Source organism: Artibeus jamaicensis, unplaced genomic scaffold, assembly GCF_021234435.1.
Source record: "Artibeus jamaicensis isolate MK-2021 breed Jamaican fruit bat unplaced genomic scaffold, CSHL_Jam_final scaffold_3307, whole genome shotgun sequence".
NCBI lineage: Eukaryota > Metazoa > Chordata > Mammalia > Chiroptera > Phyllostomidae > Artibeus > Artibeus jamaicensis.
Genome location: NW_026522040.1, coordinates 5937695 through 5957877, shown reverse-complemented (window position 1 = coordinate 5957877; position 20183 = coordinate 5937695). Strand labels below are relative to the sequence as shown.

General features: G+C 54.6%; 1 protein-coding gene across 2 annotated transcripts; it reads left to right on the top strand.

Annotated features, from left to right (window-relative positions):
• The first annotated feature begins 180 nt into the window (after positions 1 to 180).
• CPA5 (carboxypeptidase A5) lies at positions 181 to 18930 on the top strand. Of its 2 annotated transcripts, XM_037165845.2 has the most exons (11): positions 181 to 365; positions 1455 to 1536; positions 2563 to 2697; positions 10727 to 10825; positions 12156 to 12257; positions 13412 to 13513; positions 13855 to 13965; positions 14390 to 14480; positions 17642 to 17841; positions 18119 to 18203; positions 18646 to 18885. In XM_037165845.2, exons 1-11 carry the CDS (start codon positions 250 to 252, stop codon positions 18831 to 18833), a joined length of 1311 nt encoding a protein of 436 aa, XP_037021740.2. In that variant the 5' UTR covers positions 181 to 249; the 3' UTR covers positions 18834 to 18885. The 2 variants fall into 2 exon arrangements, with proteins under 2 accessions (XP_037021740.2, XP_037021741.2); XM_037165846.2 differs by lacking the exon at positions 18119 to 18203 and having other exon boundaries at positions 18646 to 18930.
• The last annotated feature ends 1253 nt before the right edge of the window (positions 18931 to 20183 follow it).

The window sequence follows — 20183 nt, the reverse complement described above, 5'->3', positions numbered from 1 at the left end:
TAAGGGCCTCGTCTTCTTCTTTCCCTCTTTCCTCTGCCTTTTCCAGGAGAGGATTGGTCTGGAAGGGCAGAGCGGGGCCCTGGTTCTCCCGAGGCCAGAATGTGGGAGCCACAGTCTGGGTCTCCCCAGAGAGAGCCCAACACCCATTCTCAGGCCAGGTCTGCCGGCGTCTAGGTGCTGCCCCGTCCTGAGGCCTGGGCCACGCCTGTGCGCGAGGACACCCCCCGAAGCTCACCTGGAGGAGGACGCATGCAGGGCACCCTCGGAGGAGGCTTGGGCCCCGGGCCGTCTGCAGTGGACAGGCGGGTGCTCCTGGTCTGCTGCTTTGTCCTGGCATCCGCTTCGGGCCAAATGAATTTCACAGGGTGAGTTGCTGCTCCGTAGCAGAAGGAGGGACTCACAGGAGCTCAGGGACTGAGTGTCCCGGTTGGGGAGGAGGTCGTCCTAGGGGGACCTAGTCAACCTGAACCCACTTCCAACTCATAATCTCCCACTCTCGCACTCACGGGTAGGACACACAGCCCTGTTATTTTCCCTCCCTAAACCCAAATTTCTTAATCTGGGCTCTAAGAATGCCCTGAAATCATACCTAAATTTTGCGTGTATGTACTTTTTTTCTGTGAGAACGGTTCATAGCTTTCCTCAGATTCTTGACGAAGTTCGTGACCCCCCCAAGACTAAGTACCCCACCACAGATGGATGTGGCAATACACTCGTTTAAGTGACAAGAAGCCTTAATATGACATGACAGGTCAGCTGCGAATGTTTCCTCAGTCTCCCAAAGATCCCGCAGGAGAAGGGAGATACCAGCCCAGAGAGCAGGCCCCTTGTCATCCACGGCCTCACGGGCAGTCAGGGACGGAACCCACGCCATCCCAGGCATCGGACCTGGGAGGCGACCCTGCAGGCTGCTCAGTCACGCGGCCTCCCACTCCCTCCAGTGGGACAGGAAGGAGCTCAGCCTCCCCGGAAGAGAGAGGCTGATGTCCCCGCCCATGTCCTCAGGGTCTTGGGAGAAAGCAGGTGGGGACATGAGGTTTGGACAGAGCCGGGTCTTGGGAATGTTGTGTGAGGAACACTTGAGACCACTGTTCGCCCCTGTAACCCCAGTATCTATTCCTTTCTCTCCTTCATTCCCTTGTTCTCATACCCTTCCCCATACCCCACCTTCCTTCCCTATCTTTCTCTCCCTGTCTTGTCCTTGGGTTCATTAGTGGCACTGGCAGTTTTTATTTGGTCCATGGGGTTGTCTGTTCTTGGGGCTAGAGAGATTGCGGCCCCCAGGAGAAGGACGTGTGTGATGCCCAGAGCTACAAGTCCTGCTCGGGTGTCCTCAGCCTCCCCATGACCAGGTCCCCTCGGCTTGGTCTCTTCTCCACGCTGCCTCCTCCAAGCAGCACTGCCTTGCAGGAAGCCCCCTGACAGCTCCCTCTCCCCGCCCTGTGTCTTCCCAGAGACCAGGTTCTTCGAATCCTGGCTAAAAATGAGAAGCAACTTTCTCTTCTCAGGGACCTGGAGAGCCTGAAGCCCCAAAAGGTGAGGACTCTGCAGGGCTTGGAGACGTGTTCTCCCCTCCCAGTGGCTTGTACTTTTGCCTCCCCATCCTGTGCCCCCCCCGCCCCCCCACCAACCAACCTGCTCTCTGATGGCTCTGCCAAAGATCACAGAACTGTGGAAAAATCAACGGGGGCTCCTCTTCAGGAAGGGTCGGGGACATTTGCCCAGAAGTTTGGATGGCTCCCGCTTTCTGTTCTGAGTGGGGGGCAGGGTGGGGAGGGTGCTTTGAGAACAGCTGGAATGTCCTGAAGCCCTGGGGGGCGGGGGGGGAATGACACATGTGGGAAGCCCTGCAGCACACGGACAGGCTACATCTGTTTGCCAATTGAAAGAACTTAGCTGGCAAACCTGTGTTGCATTTTGGCTCATCCCTGTCGACCTCAGTGTTTGTTTCTGAGGACATCTGTCCTCTGCAAGGGTTCCACAATGGAAAGCCTTTTCCTCAACTACCACCATAGAAAGGCTTCGTTTGAGGGCTGTAGAAATAACCCAATACTTCTGGATGTGGCCTAAAGTCCTTGCTCCTATTCGTATGAGTGCCCCTACCAACCAGGACTCAGAACACCATGCAATAATGCTTTCCATTTTATAAATGGAAAAATGGATGGAACATGTAAATGACCCGGGGACCCAAATTAGGCCTCTCCTACTTCTTTAGATCTGGGGATGGTGACGTCTCTCCTTTCTGACCAGGGCTCCTGTCCATGTCCTTGTTCCAGATGACGAGCCGCCTCACTTTCAGCAAGTTTGGGGCTCTTTGGATGTGGGCAAAGTTGCAGTATGAGCGTGGGGGACGAAGCTGCTTGAAATAAGGGCTGGGAACTCAGTGACTTGGGGATTCTTTTGCTTTTGCCCATCTTCCTGCCTGGCCTGAGGGTTTTCATTATGGAACCAGGGCCCGTGTATCTCTGTAAGGGAAGGTGACCTGTCTGCCCAGGGCGCCTCCAGGACCGTGTATAAGGTAATGTGATAAATGCACCCGTTTTTCTTTGCTTCGTAAACGAGGTGGACTTCTGGCGTGGCCCGGCCCGGCCCAGCCTCCCTGTGGACATGAGAGTTCCTTTCTCTGAACTGGAAGATGTCAAATCTTACCTGGAGTCTCATGGCCTTGCTTACAGCATCATGATAAAGGACATCCAGGTGAGGTCCTGCCCCAGCGCTGCCGTTCTGGTCTGGGCTCAACGTGGAGGAACAGGGTCCCCGGCTGACAGCAGAGAAGGGAGACAGGAGGATGTACCGGGGGCTTCCTGAGGCACCGCGCGGCTGCCTTTGCCTTTCTGATTGCTCCGTCCTGTCCCTGCTGTGTCTCAGCCATACATACAGGGGAATTTCTTCATTCCAGAGAAGTCCAGGGTGAGTCCCGCTGTGGCCTCCCTGCCCTCGACCCCCAACGCAGGGCTCCCAGTACCCAGCCCCGCTCCTGGACAGAGTGCTCCCAGAGCAACAGCTCAGGCAGACGTGGCTGCAGACCAACCCGCACCCTCCTTCACCTTGGACACCCCTCCGCCCCGCGCCCCCTGGTTGCTGCCCCTTACAGTGTCTTTTCTGAACCCTGTGGAATTTGATTTCAGTTGTTTTGTCTTCAAGGATACCCCCAGGAGCCTCCTCCCCCCAGCGACTTTTGCGGCACCCCTCTGCAGCTGCCGTAGTGTACCTGTAGCATTGTACCCGCCGAGGTCCATTCCCCACCACGCCACGCCGCCGCTGACCTCCTCGGGGGCTCGGAGTGTGGGAACTCAGTCTCCCGGAGCGGGAGAGACCACATGCCAGAGGATAAACGCATCAGGCGGCATTCCTTTCCCATGCGCGCACAGGGCTGGGGCACTTGGGTCCATTCAAAGACTTTTATCCTCATCAGGCACATCTGTTTCCCGCTCTGCATGTGGGGGGCGGGCTATTTCTCTAATTAAATCCCCACAAACAAAAATGGGGAGACTCCCACAGACAAGAGAGACCACCACATCAAAAGAAATGGCGCTCATTTCTCACTGAAGCCCGTGCCCGCATTTTGAAGTCTGCATTTCCCTGCTCCTGCTTCGTCCTGAAACAGCCCTCCTCACCCCACTCCAGCCCCACAGCATTTGGCCAGCAGATAGGAAGAGATCTCTAAAAAGTTTTGGTTGATTTGGGCACAACAGGGATGGCTCCAGAGGCACCTCTGAGCCCCCCCCCCCCCCCCCCCGGCTCCTTTGGGGCTGGCCGGCTCCGTTCGTTCAGCCTGTCCTCCCCTGTGGTCCTCAGGTCTGGAAGCCCTGGAGGTGGAGGGTTGGTGGGGGGAGACTTATTACTCTCTCTCAGTAAAATGCCCTGGACTCTCAGCCCTAACCCAGGCAGGCAGGATTTTCACAGAGTCCCTCTGCAACACATTGAACTTTGATTGTCGGATTCGAGATCAGATTTTGGCTTTGGGAGTGGGGGAGGCTGCCGCACTGCGCTGATTTGTGGTGATGATGGGGAAAAGTGTCCAGGAGGAGGAAGGCTTTGCACCGCTCGGGGTGTTGGCCTCCAGTCCGACGTGTTAGCTATTAACACACAGGCCTGCTTTCTCGCTGTCTTCTGGATCTTCTCAGCCCCAGTTTCTGGCATATAGTGTTTCCCGCATGGTGGGCCCTCAGCAACTGTCTGCTACAATTACCCCACTGGGCTGAAATACTCAACTGATAGGCTTGGGAAGAGCATGCCCAGACAGACGCCTCCTTCCCCGAGCCCCTCGGGGCCCAGGATCATGCCCTGTTTCCATCTTCACACCTTAACACTGGCTACAGATCCGACGCTCAGCCGGGTGTGAGAAGGAAAGGGAGGCAGGTGTGCTCGTTCAGTAGTACGAGGCTGAGACGGGCGTGAAATGCTTTGGTGCGGGCTTTCTCTTGGGCCAGAGGCACTGGAGAGTTTTGAGGAGGGAAGTGCCCCCCCTGCACCGCCCCCCGAATTCCTCATGATCACAGGGATGCTGGAGATGGAAGAGGTGCATTCATTGGCTCCGCCCCCAGACACAGAGAGGTCTGCTGTGTGCTGGGCAAGGTGCTGGAGATCCGTCTTGTATCCGGGGGAGCGGAGTGTGGTGGGGGCGGGGAGCAGGGGGAGTGAATCAGTGATTACAATGGAGTGGATGAGCGCTCGGAGGGAGTGGAGCAGGTTGCTATGGGAGCGAGTACAAGAGGCCCACAAGTCGCTCTGCAGAGGCAGTAATTACGGTGTGGCTGAAGAGCAGAGAGGGGGGCCTGGGAGGGGAAGGGGGCCCCCGATTGGCGATTGGCGATGCAGCTGATCCAGATCGCCAAGGGCAGCCTCTGCTGGGGGAAGGGGTCAAGATTTTACCCTGAAAACTGTGGGGGAGCCAGCAGAGGTCTCTGACAGGATTCGATTTGCATTTAAGAAATCTCTGTCTGAGGGTGACAGCGTTGTGTCGGGGCCAGGATCAGGGAGAGGCTGACAGGCGGGAGGGTGGGGAGGAAATTGCGGTGGGCCAGGCAAGGAATTATCTGATTTCGAGTGAGCTCGATTTGCATTTAATTTTTCTTCACCTCCTCGTTCTTTTCAGCCCTTCGGGTTTTTTTTTTTCCCTCCCTTAGGATGAGTCACCGTGGAAAAGCTTCACTTGAGCAATCAGCTCTGTGGATTTTAATGGCCTTTTTTTTCTGATTACAAAATTAATAAATATTCATGTTAGGTAATTTGGAAAATAGGGGAAAAGCACAAAGGAGAAAACAGAATCACCCAGACTCTGAGCATCCAGAGCAAAATACAATTTAGTGTAAATATCACTCAACCAACCCCCCTCTCTGCGGAATCACTTCCATTAGTGTTCAAATGCAGAGTTATTTCTCTCACCTTACAAAATACCCTCTCTTGCTCCTGCACCCCACCCCGCTCCAGCCAGCACCCCACTTCTCCAAGTCCCTGGAGAGCCAGCCTGGAAATCCACGCTCTCCTGGGCTATGCGCTCGTGCTGGCTGCTCCTTCCCATGTTTCCCAGCCCTGCCCTCTGACCCCTCCTCAGCCAGGATCAGGGCACGGAATACCTTCAACTTCCTGCTGCTCCCACACTTACAGCTGCAACTGAGTCATGTATCTGACCTTGAACTCCAGACTCATCTACCTTCCTGCCTGTGGGCATCTCAGACTTCCCATGGCCACACCGAGCTTCCCAGGCTCCCCAAAATTTCCTCCACAGCCTTCCTCGTCTCAGGAAATGGCAACATCAGACAAGAAACCTGGAGTCATCCTTGACTCCTTTCCCACACACAGCCCATATTCAATCAGCAAATCCCATCAGCTCTCCTGTCAAAATGTATGTTACCAAAAAAAAAAAAAATCTATCATCTATCATCTGTCTATCTATCGTCTATCTATCATCATCTCTATCTTACCACACCCTACACTACCACCAGGGCCAACACTTCATCAGCCTTCCCCTGGACTGTTCCAGGAGTTTTCTAACTGCCCTCTTTGCTCCCACCCTTGCCTCCTTATTACCTAGTTTTCAAACAGCAGCCAGAGAGAGTTCTAAGTGATTCTATCACTCCTCTGCTTAAAACCCTGCTCCTTCCCAAGCACTCTGAGCAAAATCCAAATGGTCACAATGGCCGTAAGACTGTTTTCCCCTCGCTCCCTCTGCTTCGGGTACCTGCACCTTCTTGTTCTTGAAACTTGCCTGAGCCATTGCCGCCTCAGGGCCGTTGACTAGATTTGCACCTCAGGGCCTTTGCACGGGCTGTGGCCTGTGGCTGGAATTCTGTTTCTGCAGATATCTGCAGGGCTAATTCTCTCACTGCTTTCACAACCTTATTCACCTGTTGCCTTTTCACCTTATTTTAAATTGCACCCTTCTGCTCCACGCTCCCCCGATTCCCCCCTTCTTCTGCAGCACTTCTTTCCTGGGCACTTACTGCCTAAACTCCTATATCATTTTCTTATTTATCTTGTTTATTGTTTGTCTCCCCTACTAGATGGTAAGATCCATGAGGGCAGGTGGTTTTGTTTGTTGGCTGCCTTTTCTTTGGTGCTCAGTGAGGGCCCAACAACACTGGTGGGGAAGAGATTCAGGAGTGGAAATGCCGTTGGTCGAGGTGGAGGGCAGGTCTAAAGAGCAGAGGAGGGCAGGCAGGGGCCGGCAGGGATGAGAGCAGGAGAAGATGAGGGAAGGAGGGGGCAACCATGGGCACAGCCCTGAGGGAGAGGCCGAGCCTGCCTGTACCAAGGGGACAGGGACAGGAGAGGGACCACTGACTCTCCCACGTGACCATTTCTGAGGAGGGCGCTCTGCCATCCCAGGTCCTGCTCGTGCCACCTCCCGCCGGAGGTGTGCAGATTTGCCGGTCACACCTGGCTGTGCCTGTTACGAGCCACCCCAAGAGTGACTATTGTCCCATCACTGGCACCGTCGTCATCATCATCAGAGCTAGCATTTACTACATGGTAGGCGATGTTCTAATCATTTTACGTGCATTAACCCTTCTCATTTTCACGAGAACATGTGCTAGAGTGTGTGATAACACGACCCCCGTTTTCTGAAGAAACAGAAGTTAGGAACGTGCCCGCGTTCGTGATGGCGTCGGGATTTCATCGGAGACAGCCTGGCTCCAGGCCCGGCGCCCTTGCCTCTGTGCCCTGTGCCCCCTCAGAGGCGGTCACTGTCGTTTGCCTGCTGGTTTAAGTCTGCCTTTTGGGCAGTGACCCCACAGTTCGGCCTTGATCTCTCGGGGGTCTGTTCTACACCCCGGATCTGCAGCCCCCCTTCCAAGTAAACATGGACGGTGGCTGCCACCAGCCATGTAGCTGCCTTGCAAACATTAGGCCTGGAAGAGAAGGTGGGGGATGTGTGAGGAGAGGTGGCTGCAGGGAGGGGGGTTGGAGCAGCTCCCACTCCCCCCCCCCCCTTCTATGAGCTGTGTCCGTTTTACATTCTGTGGTTGCTGCACCCGGTGCCGGTGCCAGGTGTCACCTTCTCTTTCAGGGGCCCTCGGTCTCCTTCCCTCCCCCTTCCTGGAGGTGCTGTTCTTTGCTTCATGTCCCCATGCTTCCTCACTCCTGTCATATATTAATTCACACCAAGGTATTACTTTCCCTGTCAGGTTATGGCTTCCAGGGAGGCAAATGGCTGACTCCTGAGGTTTTTTTTTTTCTTCCTTCTCTTCTCGGAGGAGCCTGACAGGGCTGTAATTAGGCATTCCTGAGCCTGTGGCAAGACTGCATTCCTGGTCCTCCCTTCCCCTTCCCCCGGCCCTGAGGCCCAGGGGCCCCGCGAGGGAGCGAACATCTGTGTCTTTTCCAGGCCAGGGTGGATTGATGTTCCTGGAACTGGGGCCCAGCTGCGAGGCTGAGCACTCCCAGTCCGAGAGCGGGTGTTGCGTCCATTCACAAGGCTGTGAGGGTGTTTGGAAAGACGTTTGCAGTTTGGTGCCGACTTCCCATTTGCCTCCACGCTGTTGTGTGGAGCAAAGGGCAGCCTTCTGGGGGCCTTCTTCCTGCGGGCGTCCCTGGGCTGTGTGGGGGGTGCGGGGCCTCCTTTCTCCCCCATTTCTCCTCCTTGTTGGACACCTTCACCCACCGCCTCAGGCCCTCCACTGTCCCCAGAAGTTAGACAATGGACCCTCAATGTCACTGTGGCAGGGCCAGAGCCGTCTGCATGGGCCCTACCTCCAGGTGCACCAGGCCGCCTGCTGTCCCCCTGACAGCTGTCCACGGCCACAGCTGGCGCTGCCCAACTCCGAGACACAGCGTTCACGGGGGCGCCGCTGAGATTTCCGCTGATTTCCTGGGAAGAAGACAAATTCCTTTTGTTGGAGCTTCCCAGGGTGGTGCTGGGCCAGGGAGGATCCGGCCCCCTCCTGCCACCTAACTCAGCCAGCAAGCCGGCTTTGCCCGGTGTTGCTGTCCTCAGCCTGGCCAGTTCCGCCAGAAAACACTGCAGGGATGATGGTCTAGCCTGTAGTCGATGCTCAAAATGAAAATACGATGAACCCCAAACATGGATTTCCGTCCTATTTCAAAGCCTGTGAACCTGAGCGAGATCGTGGGCAAGCGCACCAGGGCAGCGGTGGGCGGGCATCGGGGGGCGCTCTTCCAGCCCGGGGCTGCAAGACTCCTCGGCTGGGGCTGTATTTTTGCCTTTAGGGTGTTTTGTTTTTGCCTTGGTATTGTTTATTCATCTAGAAGATTTTACTGATTGGAGTAATATAAGGATGTTGTCAAAATGTCAAAGCAGAAAAAAAGAAAGAAAATTGCGTCAAATGATAATCCTTCTATCCTCATGGGCATTGTTAACATCTTGGTATATTTTTTGGCATTGTAGTGTCTTGTTGTCCTTGGCTCAGGGTATTATTGCTTTTTCATTATTTTAAAAACACTTTTTAAATTGCAGGAATAGTAGGATGGACTTTTCACCTGTTAGCTGTCACGCATTTGCTTGCTTGCCCTCTCTCTGCGCATGTGTGCACGTTGCCACACAGATGTACCGATGTACATACGTACCTATGCATATCTCTGTCTCTACATATATCTCTGTAGATATATCTCTGTAGCTATAATTCTTTTTTAAAAATTTTATTTGTTCTTTTAGAGAGAGGGGAAGGGAGGGAGAAAGGGAGAGAGAAACATCAATGTGTGGTTGCCTCTCATGTGGCCCTCACGGGGGACCTGGCCAGCAACCCAGGCATGTGCACTGACTGTGAATCAAACCAGCGACCCTTTGGTTCTCAGCCTGCGCTCAATCCAATGAGCTATACCAGCCAGGGCTGTAGCTATAATTCTTTAAAAACACTTATCTATTTATTTAAAGGTAGGGAAGGGGGGAAGAAAGAGAGGGAGAGAAACATTGATGTGTGGGAGAAACAGCGAGTGTGCCCAGACTGGGGACGGGACCCGAAACCCAGGCATGCTCCCTGACTGGGAATCGAACTGGCAACCTTTTGCTTTGCAAGATGACACTCAACCAACTGAGCCACACTGTTAAGGGCTAAATATTCAAAATAATTCTTGTTAGTTTTCATAGCTAGCTAGCCTTAAAGAATTCAAGGCTGTGAACTAGGAGGTATGGTTTCTTATCTCAACTCTGCCCCTTGTTAATTTTTTCATTAAATCCCTTTAGCTCTTTAATCTGCTTTATCTCTAAAACATGAAGAGTTGATTCTTGCTCTCTTATCTGGTCATATGAGCAGATCAAATGATATAGTGAGATTAAAGATGCCTGGTTAGCCAAAAGGTGGCTGAAGCAAGGCCTCATCAAGATTTACTCGTGAGCTGCCAACCAGGGCAACTTGGGGTTGAGACCCTGTTTTCCCAGCACCCTTTGCGGCGGAGGGGTTCCGGTACTTCCCAGGCTGCGCAGTCAGTGCTGTGTGCTCGGCTGCCTGGGCCCTGGGTTCCAATGTGAGAGTATGTAAGCTCAGAGGGAAGGGCCCATGCCCACCTCCCTGAGTCCGAGGTGGGAAAAAATGTCTCAGGCCCATTTGGGAGGTCGACTCTACCGCCCTCTCTGGGGCCAGTGCCACATGAGGATTGAGTGCCAACTCCAAACGGACACCCAAGGACTGGCTCACCTGTGCTTGTGCTTACAGGGCAGTTAGGACGTCTGTAAGCGAAAGTCTGTTAGCACTTTGATCACAGGGATTGGGACTGACTTTCCAAATGGCTTGCACACCAGTTGTCTGGGCCACTTCCTGCAGGCAGGTTGGGGTCGAGGGTCGGGGAGCCCTGTGCTCTCCGAGAGGGTCGGTGTTTGTGGCTCAGCACGGGCCTCAACAGAGTGTTCGCAGAGGACAAAAGCAGTGTTGGCAGCCGGCCTCAAGCATCCTTTCCGGAACACCTTCCTATCTATGATGAATTTTGTCCCGTAAGAGGGCCAAGGCAGGTATGGCCGTCCCAGTCTCCCAGCCGAGGGGAAAAAGGCGGAGGTCACACAGCAAGTTATTCCGACTCAGACACAGAGCTTGGCTCTCCGACCCCTCGCCCTGTGCTCCCCTGGGAATGGCACCATGAACGTCAGCTTGGCAAGTAGGAGGACCACCAGGGACCCGGCATCTCCTCTTGCTCCGCAGCTCACACTCACAGGGGCACATTCTCCTGTGTTGATGCCTTGTCTGTGCACCACCAGCTGAGGCAGGGCTCAGAAGGGACATGTCCATCCCGGCCCGCCGCTCCCCTGCCAACTTGTGTTCCCATTGCCCAGGTGCTGCTGGATGAGGAGAGAGAGGCCATGGCCAAGTCCCGCCGGCTGGAACGCAGTGCCAGCAGCTTCAGTTACTCCTCTTACCACACCCTGGAGGAGGTAGGTCTGCTCGGTAGAGCTCTGGCCTCCATTTTCCATTTGCGACCACAGGGTCTCCAGATTCAGGCAGAGATTAGAGAAGGACTCTGGGATCTGCGGGAGACCGTGATCTGACACTCGGGGAGTGTGGAGCAGATGCTGGGTGAAGGTTTGTGGTGGAGAAACGAGTCTAGTAGGTGGGCCCCCCCAGAACAGAGCAGGTGGAGGTACCTTCGTTTCTAACTCTCTGGCTAGCAGTCTGGGGGTCTTGACTTCTCCACGGCTGTCTCTGGGGTTAAGTGGGCCAGGTGGTGGGCACTGCGGCGTAGAAAGGGCAGGAAGCCAGGCACGCGGGAGAGCCATTTTGTAGAGCAAATGGAGCTGCCTTCAGTTAGAGAAAGTTCGCAATCACAGGCACTGACGGTTAGGGCAGCCGTGATGACTGGGACTTGTTTATAAAGGCGAATGTGCAAGGGGAGCAGAGAGACACCCGGTCCAGAAAGCAATTCAAGGCACAGCTCCCACCCCTGTGGACGGTGTGACGTTACTGGTGTTGCCCACTTTGTTGTTACCTCCACTCTCCCCATCCCAAGGGTCCATTTTCTTCCATATAATTGTTAATGCAATAATATGTATTGAAAGAATAAGATAATGAATTAATATAGCCTGTTAGCACTTGCTGATGTCAGAGACCAATGACCCTGCTTTCAAGCGGCTTAGAATCCGAAAGGAGCCCTGGCTGGTGTGGCCCAGTGGACTGAGTGCCAGCCTGTGAACCAAAAGTTCACCAGTTCAATCCCCAGTCAGGGCACATGCCTGGGCTGTGGGCCAGGTCTCTGGTTGGGGGTGTGTAAGAGGCAGCTGGTTGATGTTTCTCTCACACACTGATGTTTCTTTCCCTCTCTTCCTTCCTCCCTTCTCCTCTAAAAATAAATAAAATATTTTTTTTAAAAAGAAAGAACCTAAAAGGAGAAAGACCAAAACTGACACTGTGAGGGCTATGAAATCTGTCGAATGTATTGAATGGAAGTAAGAGAAACTTCCATCCTGAGACAGACAGCCTTGCAGGCTGACCCCGGCACTGAGCAGGCTCAGCACCTGCTGTTCTTCCAGGCAAAGGCTTAGCTCTGCATGGTGGCGAGAAGCCTTGAGGACCCAGGCCGACCCCAGCTTGCTTCCTAAAGCCTGGAGGTTGTCGTCTTGTAGTTTTTGATGTGGGTTCCTTCAGATCCTCACGGAAAGTGGGACATCCTTAAGGAGGGGAGGATGGGAGGAGGAGACTATTCAGAGAGGTCCTGGGTTCACGCTTTCCTTGCTTCACTGCCCGTCTGATAAACTCTGTTCCTTTCAGATCTATAGCTGGATTGACAGCTTTGTAACTGAGAATGCAGATATTGTCTCAAAAATTTGGATTGGCAACAGCTTTGAAAATCGGTCCATTCCTGTCCTGAAGGTAAGAGCAAGCAGTGCGGGTCACTGGACTCTACAGCAAGGGCCTCTGGCATAAGGTTGAGCTCTTGCACGGTCACGGCCTGGTGGGAATTTTAGAGGAAGAGAAGAGGTATACATGCCTGTTGAGGTGACCTGTAAACGTTGGGGTTGTGGCAATCAGGAACCCACCCTAGTGGGCATGAACAGGTGACAGTGTGTTGGCCTGGCCTGTCCTGGGTCAGGAAGCAGGTGGGAGGGTCGCTACGGAGATGGAATAGTAGGACTGGCAGATGTCACCCTGGACTTGGGGTATGAGTGTGGGTGACTCCACCTGCTTCCTGTTTCCTCGGTTGCTTCATCTGTTAAGTGGGAGAGAGGTACATGGAGGCCTCATTTACAAATGACTGAGGTCATCTGGCTCAGGCAGCCCGACAGATGGGCTGGAGTCGGTGGGGGACTTCCTAGCCCTTCACAGGACCACTGTGAACAGACTTTGTGCAAGCTTGGCGGTGGCGGAGCCCTTGGTCAGGAAGAGGCAGGACAGAGTAGAGTGTGGAGCTCACCGGCAAACAGAGAGCACTCAGGAGCGTGGGCCAGGCAGGGCATCCAGCTGTCAGAGAAGACAGGCACTGCTGTTCTCGGCAGTGCCCTGGGGGACTCTTCTGAAGGGCCCAGGGATCTCAGCAGACTCGGGACCTGACGTGCTGGCCCCTGCGCTGATTGTCCCCAGGGGCCGTCTGTGTTCTTGAATGTTGTTGTCTGAGATCTTGCTGCTCAGTGTGGGCCTCCAGCTGCAGGAGCAGCGTCCCCAGGAGCTTGTTAGCGATGCCCAACCTCAGCGCCCTCCCCAGACCTGCTGAATCAGAATCTGCATTTTAGTCAGCTCTCCAGGGGAGTCTCGTGCCCTTTAAAGTTTGAGAAGCACTAGAAGCATCTGAGATACTTTCAGACCTGGGAAGTTCTGTGTCTGGCTGGATCACTTTGCTCTCCAGGGCTCCAACGCGTGTGTACTTTGTGGGCTCACGCATAGGTACCTGTGCATACAGCCCCCGTCCAGGGCACCTAGGGCCACCCCGGGCAGTGAGGATACATCCGGGGCCTCCTTCTAGGCAGCCCAGGGACAGTGCCATAGCCATCTCGGTTCAAACTTGTCCGGGTCCGGGTGCTTTTCCCCAGTTCAGCACTGGAAGCTCTCGGCGCCGGGCCATCTGGATTGACGCTGGAATTCACTCCCGGGAGTGGATCACCCACGCCACAGGCATCTGGATGGCCAAGCAGGTCAGCATGGGCGATGGGGGCAGGGGAGGGGGCTGCTTGACTGTTTCAGGGCGCCTCCAGTTGAAATACTACACTTGGTTTTTTAAACTCAGGGTGCCTCTACCCTCCTGCCCTTGGAGCAGCTGCCAGCTGGCCTTTCCCATCTCAGAGCGCACATCTGGCCTCTGCCTTCTAATTGCTTAAAATCCAAGCTTTTGGTTTTGGGCAGAGGAGGTACCTAATGGCCTGATGTCCCCTCTGTCTGTGGCCATTGGCTGTGCAGAGGTCCTGCTCGGCCCCGGAGGAGGGTCCAGTAGGGCCTCCCGTCCCTCACCCTGGCCCTACTCTGTCCTCTCTTGCAGATTGTCGGCGAATATGGCAAAGACGACATCCTGACGAACATACTGAACGCCATGGACATCTTCCTGGAGATCGTCTCTAACCCCGATGGGTTTGCTTTTACCCACAGCATGGTGAGGGCCCCTGGGAGGGAAGGGGTCAGGGGTCAGGGGCCAGGGGTCAGCTCCAGAGGTGATGGAGGAAAGGTCGCTTCGGCTTTGGGAAGCTGGTCCCTCGGGTTCCTCGCCGAGACTCACTGAGGCAGGTGCGCTGTTTGGTCCTGAAGCTGTGGACCTTGTCCTCTGACCTCCCTCCTGCTGCCCAAGGAAGGCCACTGCTAGCAGCCTGTGCTCAGGCCCCTGACCAGACCCTGGCTTTAACCACAAAGTCTGATCTGCGGCCTTGGTCCAGCCCCACGCCAGCCACACCTGCCCCAGGGACTCCTTCCCTTTGCCCCTCCTTGTCCCACCAGAGCCCCCTTTGTAGGCTAGGAACTCGGGGGTTCCCAGGCCTGGGAATGGGCCCAGTCACGTGGTCCCCTGTCCTTGGCTTTCTCAGAACCGCTTGTGGCGGAAGAACAAGTCCAGCAGACCCGGAATCCCCTGCATCGGTGTGGATCTTAACAGGAACTGGAGGTCAGGCTTTGGAGGTATGGCGGCCTGCTGGACCCGAGGGTGGGGCCGGAGAAGGACTTGGTCCTAGACCCGTCTCCCACAGTCCCATTGTGTGGACTCATAACTTGGGAGGCGACGTAGTTAGTGCCTGCCAGTCATGGCCAGGGACAGGCACGCATGTGCCCAGGACTGGGATGTGGGCACAGGTTGCACATGTGTGTAAAACGTATACATATGCTAAGCCTTCAGAAGAAACATGGAAACAGCATCTTGCATGGGGACCAACTGCAAGGGTCAAAGCCGAAGGGGGGCCGAGGAGGGCCGGCGGAGGTCGGTGATCCTGCTGATCGGTTCCAGTCCGGGGTCTGCGATGCCCCTCTAGCCCTCCCTGGAAGGGAGCAGGCCGGGAGGAAAGGCCTCCAAACTCATTTCCTGAGAGCGGTGACCTGTTATTTGCCCCCCCGGGGAGGCCAGAACAATATGTCAAATATAAAATAAGTCGATGCCTTATCATCGGCACCCCTTGAGCCTGGTTTTTAGTTTTGACCCAATTACTTTGTGCCCCTGGGCTGCTGGGTGGGGGTTGTCTGCTGGGCTGTATGATTCCGGGGGGGCGGGGGGGGCAGCTTCCCCCCAAGTTCCTTGGTGTCCTTCCAGGTTGTCTCCTTTACCACCCAGGGGCATGGGGACTGGACGAGGAAACTGAGGCCCCCAAAAGCCCAGAGACGAGTAGGTGCGCCTGGGCATGCAGCTCTTTGAAGGGTAGGATGCTGGGTCCAGACGAGAGGGTTGCATGCATGCGGCCCTTGGCCCCCGGGGTGTGGCACCCACAGGGGGGTGGGGCACCGAGCTTTGGCTCCACAGGAGGCAATGCTGTTGCTGCTGAAAAGCAGGTCCACAGATGGGCGGCTAAACCAAAGAGATGGAACATTCTAGATCTGGATGCCTGTTGCTTTGAAACTCGGGCTTTTTTCAGTCTGTTCTCATTGAAAAAGAAGGACAGCTCGGAAGCATCTGGAGAGAAGCCCCCCCAGGCCACAGTGTGGGGGTTTCCTGAGATGTGGAGGCTGTGTGTGTAACTGCTTGTGTAAGGAAACACAACTGTGTAAAATGAGACATTTTCACCTCCAAATGGCGGGACACCAGCCCCAAGTGGTCATCCACACGGGCCCCTCAGAAATGGCTGAAGTGAGTGCCCACAGACCCGGAGATGGACTTGCTAGCAGAAAGACGGATTACTTCTCAGAGAAAATAACGTTTGTGGTTTCACTGCAAGAAAAAAAAAATCAGTATACAAACAATGTAAAAATATATATGGGGAAAAAAGCCCAGCAGGGACAAAAAGCTCCCATAATCCCACTACCCAAAGATTACTGCTTTTAATAATTTACCATGCCCTTCCAGAGATTTCCCCTTGCTACAAATTACATTTTTAGAGTAGGAAAAATAAATAGCTAATGAATCCATTAGCAGGTACTCGTGAAGCAGGCAGGCTCAGAGGACTTTGTGGAACGGGCGGAGAGAGGCAGGCAGCTAATTCCCATTTGGTCGGGGGAGATTAGTTTATTCTGCTTAGCTCAAACCAGAACTAATGGCCTGAAGTGTTCCTCCATATTTGGGCAAAGCCACCTGGTCGTTGGCAGGGGAACCACTTTCTAAGCGCCGGCTGTAAATGCGGACAAAGCTTTCAGCCTTTCCTGCTCTGCTCATCTGTTGCTATTTGTCATTCATCAAGTGTAGCAGGTGCAGAAGCTCCTGGCAGACACAACAATCCGGACCACTGTTAGCTGGGCTGACTCCCTCCAGAGGGACTGCTCCGCACCCCTCGGTTCCCTACGGGCACATCCCCTTCTGACCAGGTCTGCAGGTCGCCACCTCAGGTGAGGACCTGCAGACCAAGAGGGGAGGTGCTTCCGGGTGACAGAATTGCCTCTGGCCAGGAATAACCAAGGTGTGTGGAGGTTGGTGACTCAGGCAGGAAGGTTTTGTTTATGGTTGTATTATTGCCTTAATTTAATTGCTACGTAATGAGTCATTTGTCTGTTGTCCCTCCCACCCACGAAGCCCTCACTTGCTAAAGCCCCAGGGCATCGTCTGAACTGGGCCATGGGCCGGTACCCAGCTCCCCAGCCAGCCCACTGCCCTGGGGGGCAAGAGGGGTGCTGTGGCACCCTCAGGAGGCTTCAGGAATCGGGGTGATCCCTGGCCTCTGGAGCAGCCTTGCGTGTGGTCATTTCAGGGAGGAGGAGCAAGAGGAGGCACGGGGATGACTCTTTCCAAGTGTGTCCCGAACCCACAAATCTTGACCAGCCCAGCCCAGTCCTCTACAACGTGCGTGGCCCTTGGGGAGGGAGGAAAACGGAACAGGAGGGAAAGAGATGGGGAGCAAAGGATCTAGGAGGAGATGGGAACAAATTAAATTCGTGGCCAAAACAGAGACACAGCTTCTCTTTGCTCTTTCCCCCAAATCAGGTTCCCAGAAAGAATTTTCAGAGACTTGATGTATCTGCGGTTTGCAGACCAGCCTTGGGCAACCACTGAGCTCTACTTCTTTTCCTGGTCATGCTGACCCAAGTCTTCCCCATGGCAGTGGGGGATCGGTCAGCTCATAGGGGAAGCCGGGGTTGGAGACCTAGAGTTTCCTCTGGAGGCAACTGCTAAGGCAGACCCACCTCTGTAATGGAGCCACAGTCAGGACTTAACCAAAAGACAAGTCCCGGGAGCTCCTTACAGGCTCACAGAGCTGCTGAGTCCCAGTGGGGCTACACCCTTGGATGTACTAGACTAGGGTATGCAGCAGTAACAAATACCCCTCCTCATTTCAGTGGCTCAACACAATAAAAAATTTGGTTTTGATGCACACAAAATCCAACGTGGGCAGGTGGCTGTCCTTGGCAGGTCTCTTCCAATGGTGACGGAGGGATCCGGGATGTCTCCTCCATCTAAAGTTTTTTGCTTCCAGCCACATAGACAGAAGAGAGTGTAGAGACATCATACTTGCTCTTACAGCCTCAAACTAGAGGTGACATGTCATTACTGCACACATTCTCATTGGTCATGAGTAGTCACATGGCCTCAACCAAACTGCAAAGGAAGCTGGGAAATACAGAGAAGTAGATGGCTGTTTTGTGTGCATTAAGTGTCTTTCCCGAGCCTGGGAATTTGAACCCTTTAGAGGGTTTTATTTTATTTCCAGGAAATGGTTCAAATGGCAACCCGTGCTCAGAGACTTATCGTGGGCCCTACCCTCACTCCGAGCCAGAGGTGGCTGCCACCGCCAACTTCATCGCAGCCCATGGGAACGTCAAGGCTCTGATCTCCATCCACAGCTACTCTCAGATGCTCATGTACCCGTACGGCCACTCTCTGGAGCCTGTTTCAGACCAGGAGGAGTTGGTGAGATTGGCCGCGCAGGGCTTGGGGGAGGCATCTGGCAGACTCTGAGGGGGTTCGGGCCCTCACTCTGGAACAGGAGTCTGGACCAAGCCATGCCAGGGTAGGGAGGAGGGGGGGCTTGGTTTCATGTGTGATTAAGTCCAAAGCTGGAGGTGCTGTGTTCCCTTCCCATGAGAGCCATCTATACAGTCCACATCCAAGACTCCTAACGGCAGCTGGTGAGGGTGTGGGGGTTTGGAGAGCCCCAGCCTCTCACCCTCTGGATGTCATCTTGCAGCACAATCTGGCCAAGAGTGCGGTGCAGGCCCTGTACGAGGTCCATGGGGTCAAGTACATCTATGGCAGCATCAGCACCACCCTCTGTGAGTGAGCCTTCCCCTGGCTGCTTCTTCGGGCACCACATCCACCTGGAGTGGGCAGGTGCAGGCCCTTTGCTGACTGGCAAGCCTGGCTGGCCACAGGGCAGTGCCATAGGTCCTGCTGGACTGGGCCAGAGCTGAGTTCCTCACTAGGGAGCTGTCGCTTTGCAGCATTCATAGCTCCCGGCACCGGTGCTCAGCTTTCGGTGGCATTCCTGGAGGGCAAAGATCCTCTGCCTAGTGGCCTCAAGGAGCTTTCCTTTTGCTAGAGCAGGGAATGGGCAGGTGGTGGCCCAGATTAAGGCCTGGGTTGGGAGGCTTGATGTGGTCTGGGGTGGGTTGGGGTTGGGCCTCCAGAGCCCACTTTCTACTCAGGATATCCTCGTACCTGCGGCCAACTCTCTGTTCTTCCACTCAGGGCATTTTTTTGCCCTTTCGTATCCAGATGTGGCCAGTGGGATCACCCTCGACTGGGCCTATGACAGTGGCATCAAGTACGCCTTCAGCTTTGAGCTCCGGGACACAGGGCGCTATGGCTTCCTGCTGCCAGCCTCCCAGATCATCCCCACGGCCCAGGAGACGTGGATGGCCATCCGGACCATCATGGAGCACACTCTGGATCACCCCTACTAGCAGCAGGGCCACATGCAGAGCAGGAGCGCCCATCCTATTCTGCAAGGCCTCGGCCTCCTCCTGAACCCCGAGTCAGATACCCCCTCCTTCCTCAAATCCTGACTCCTTATTAGAAAATAAAAGCAAGTTTGAACAGGCTTGGTGGCCCCTTGCGCTGGCAGCCACCCCCCTTCCCAGCAGCTCAGCATTGAGGAGGGGACAGAGGCAGCTCCAAATGCTCCTTTTCTCTCCAGGTATTCAGGAGGATGAGGGGCTGATGGCCTTTACCCTTTCTCCTCTTGCAGTGTTCTCAGGGCCCAGAACAGACAGCACACCCCCGGGAACTATTAACATACATACACATTGACCCTCGCTGGTCCTTTCATCTTAAAGATGACCCTGGCAGGGATACTGTTTGATCTAGGTAGGAGTGGATCTCCTGTGGGGGCATTTCCAGCACCTTGAGGGGGAGGTGAGCAGGGAGTGGCAGCCTCCTTCCCTTCTTGCTTCACTTCCCCGTGGCACACTTCTGAGGCCGCCACTCAGCAGATCCCACTTACCTCATAAGTGAAAGTGAACAAGTCACCGCTTGGGACCTGCTCCTCCTGGGCCCCCTCATAGGCGTCCCTAGTCTTGGGAGCCCAGAGTCGCAGCCAGGCAGAGCCAGTTCAGCAAAGCACCACACAGTCAGGGAGAAGGAATCCTCTTTCTCCTCCTCTTCCCCCAAGTCATCATGGCGGTCACGCACTGAGCAGTTAGTTCAGGCCGGGCTGTGTGCTCCGTAAGCGCTTCGCCTGAGGGAGAGAAAGGACTAATGTTCTGAGATACAAATACAGTGTCTTCCCTCATCCTCAGGCCTCTTTGTACCTTCTGATTCCCCTATCACTGGGGAGCAGTGTCATGGGTCTATTTGCCTTGTGCTCAGTGGGAGGGCAGTTACCCCCAAGAAGCAAGAGGTCAGCTGGAGGTCTGAATGGATTTGTGTAAGTCTGAAGCAGAAAGCAAGACTTGTACTCACAAGACTAGACTTTTGTTGTTGCTGCTGTAAAAGAAAAGGATTGTGGGTACCTGTGAGTCGACCCCCCCCCTTCCCCCGGCCCAGGATGCAGAGCTCAGGGTTTTACTATAAATCACGAGGACGAAAGCAGGGTGAAATCAGAAGCAGTCCCGCTTTTCACCTGACCTGTAAAAACAACACAGATGTTGGACCAGTTAGTGGAAGGAGGTGATCGGTAGTGATTGAAACTCTAGGTAAGGCCCACTCCAACACGTCTGGGCAGCAGTTTAACAATGATTGAGCCAGGCGTCTGGGCTGGTGATCACAGGCAGCTGTGTGGCTGGGTCCACCTCAGCGGAGAGCTCTGAGCAAAG

Bases quoted from the DNA above. Each gene is read 5' to 3' on its own strand.
- CPA5 (XM_037165845.2), top strand. From the start codon at position 250: ATGCAGGGCACCCTCGGAGGAGGCTTGGGCCCCGGGCCGTCTGCAGTG. The intron at 13,514-13,854 runs GTCAGCATGGGC...CCTCTCTTGCAG, and splicing joins GCATCTGGATGGCCAAGCAG to ATTGTCGGCGAATATGGCAA. The intron at 18,204-18,645 runs GTGAGTGAGCCT...TTTCGTATCCAG, and splicing joins CAGCATCAGCACCACCCTCT to ATGTGGCCAGTGGGATCACC.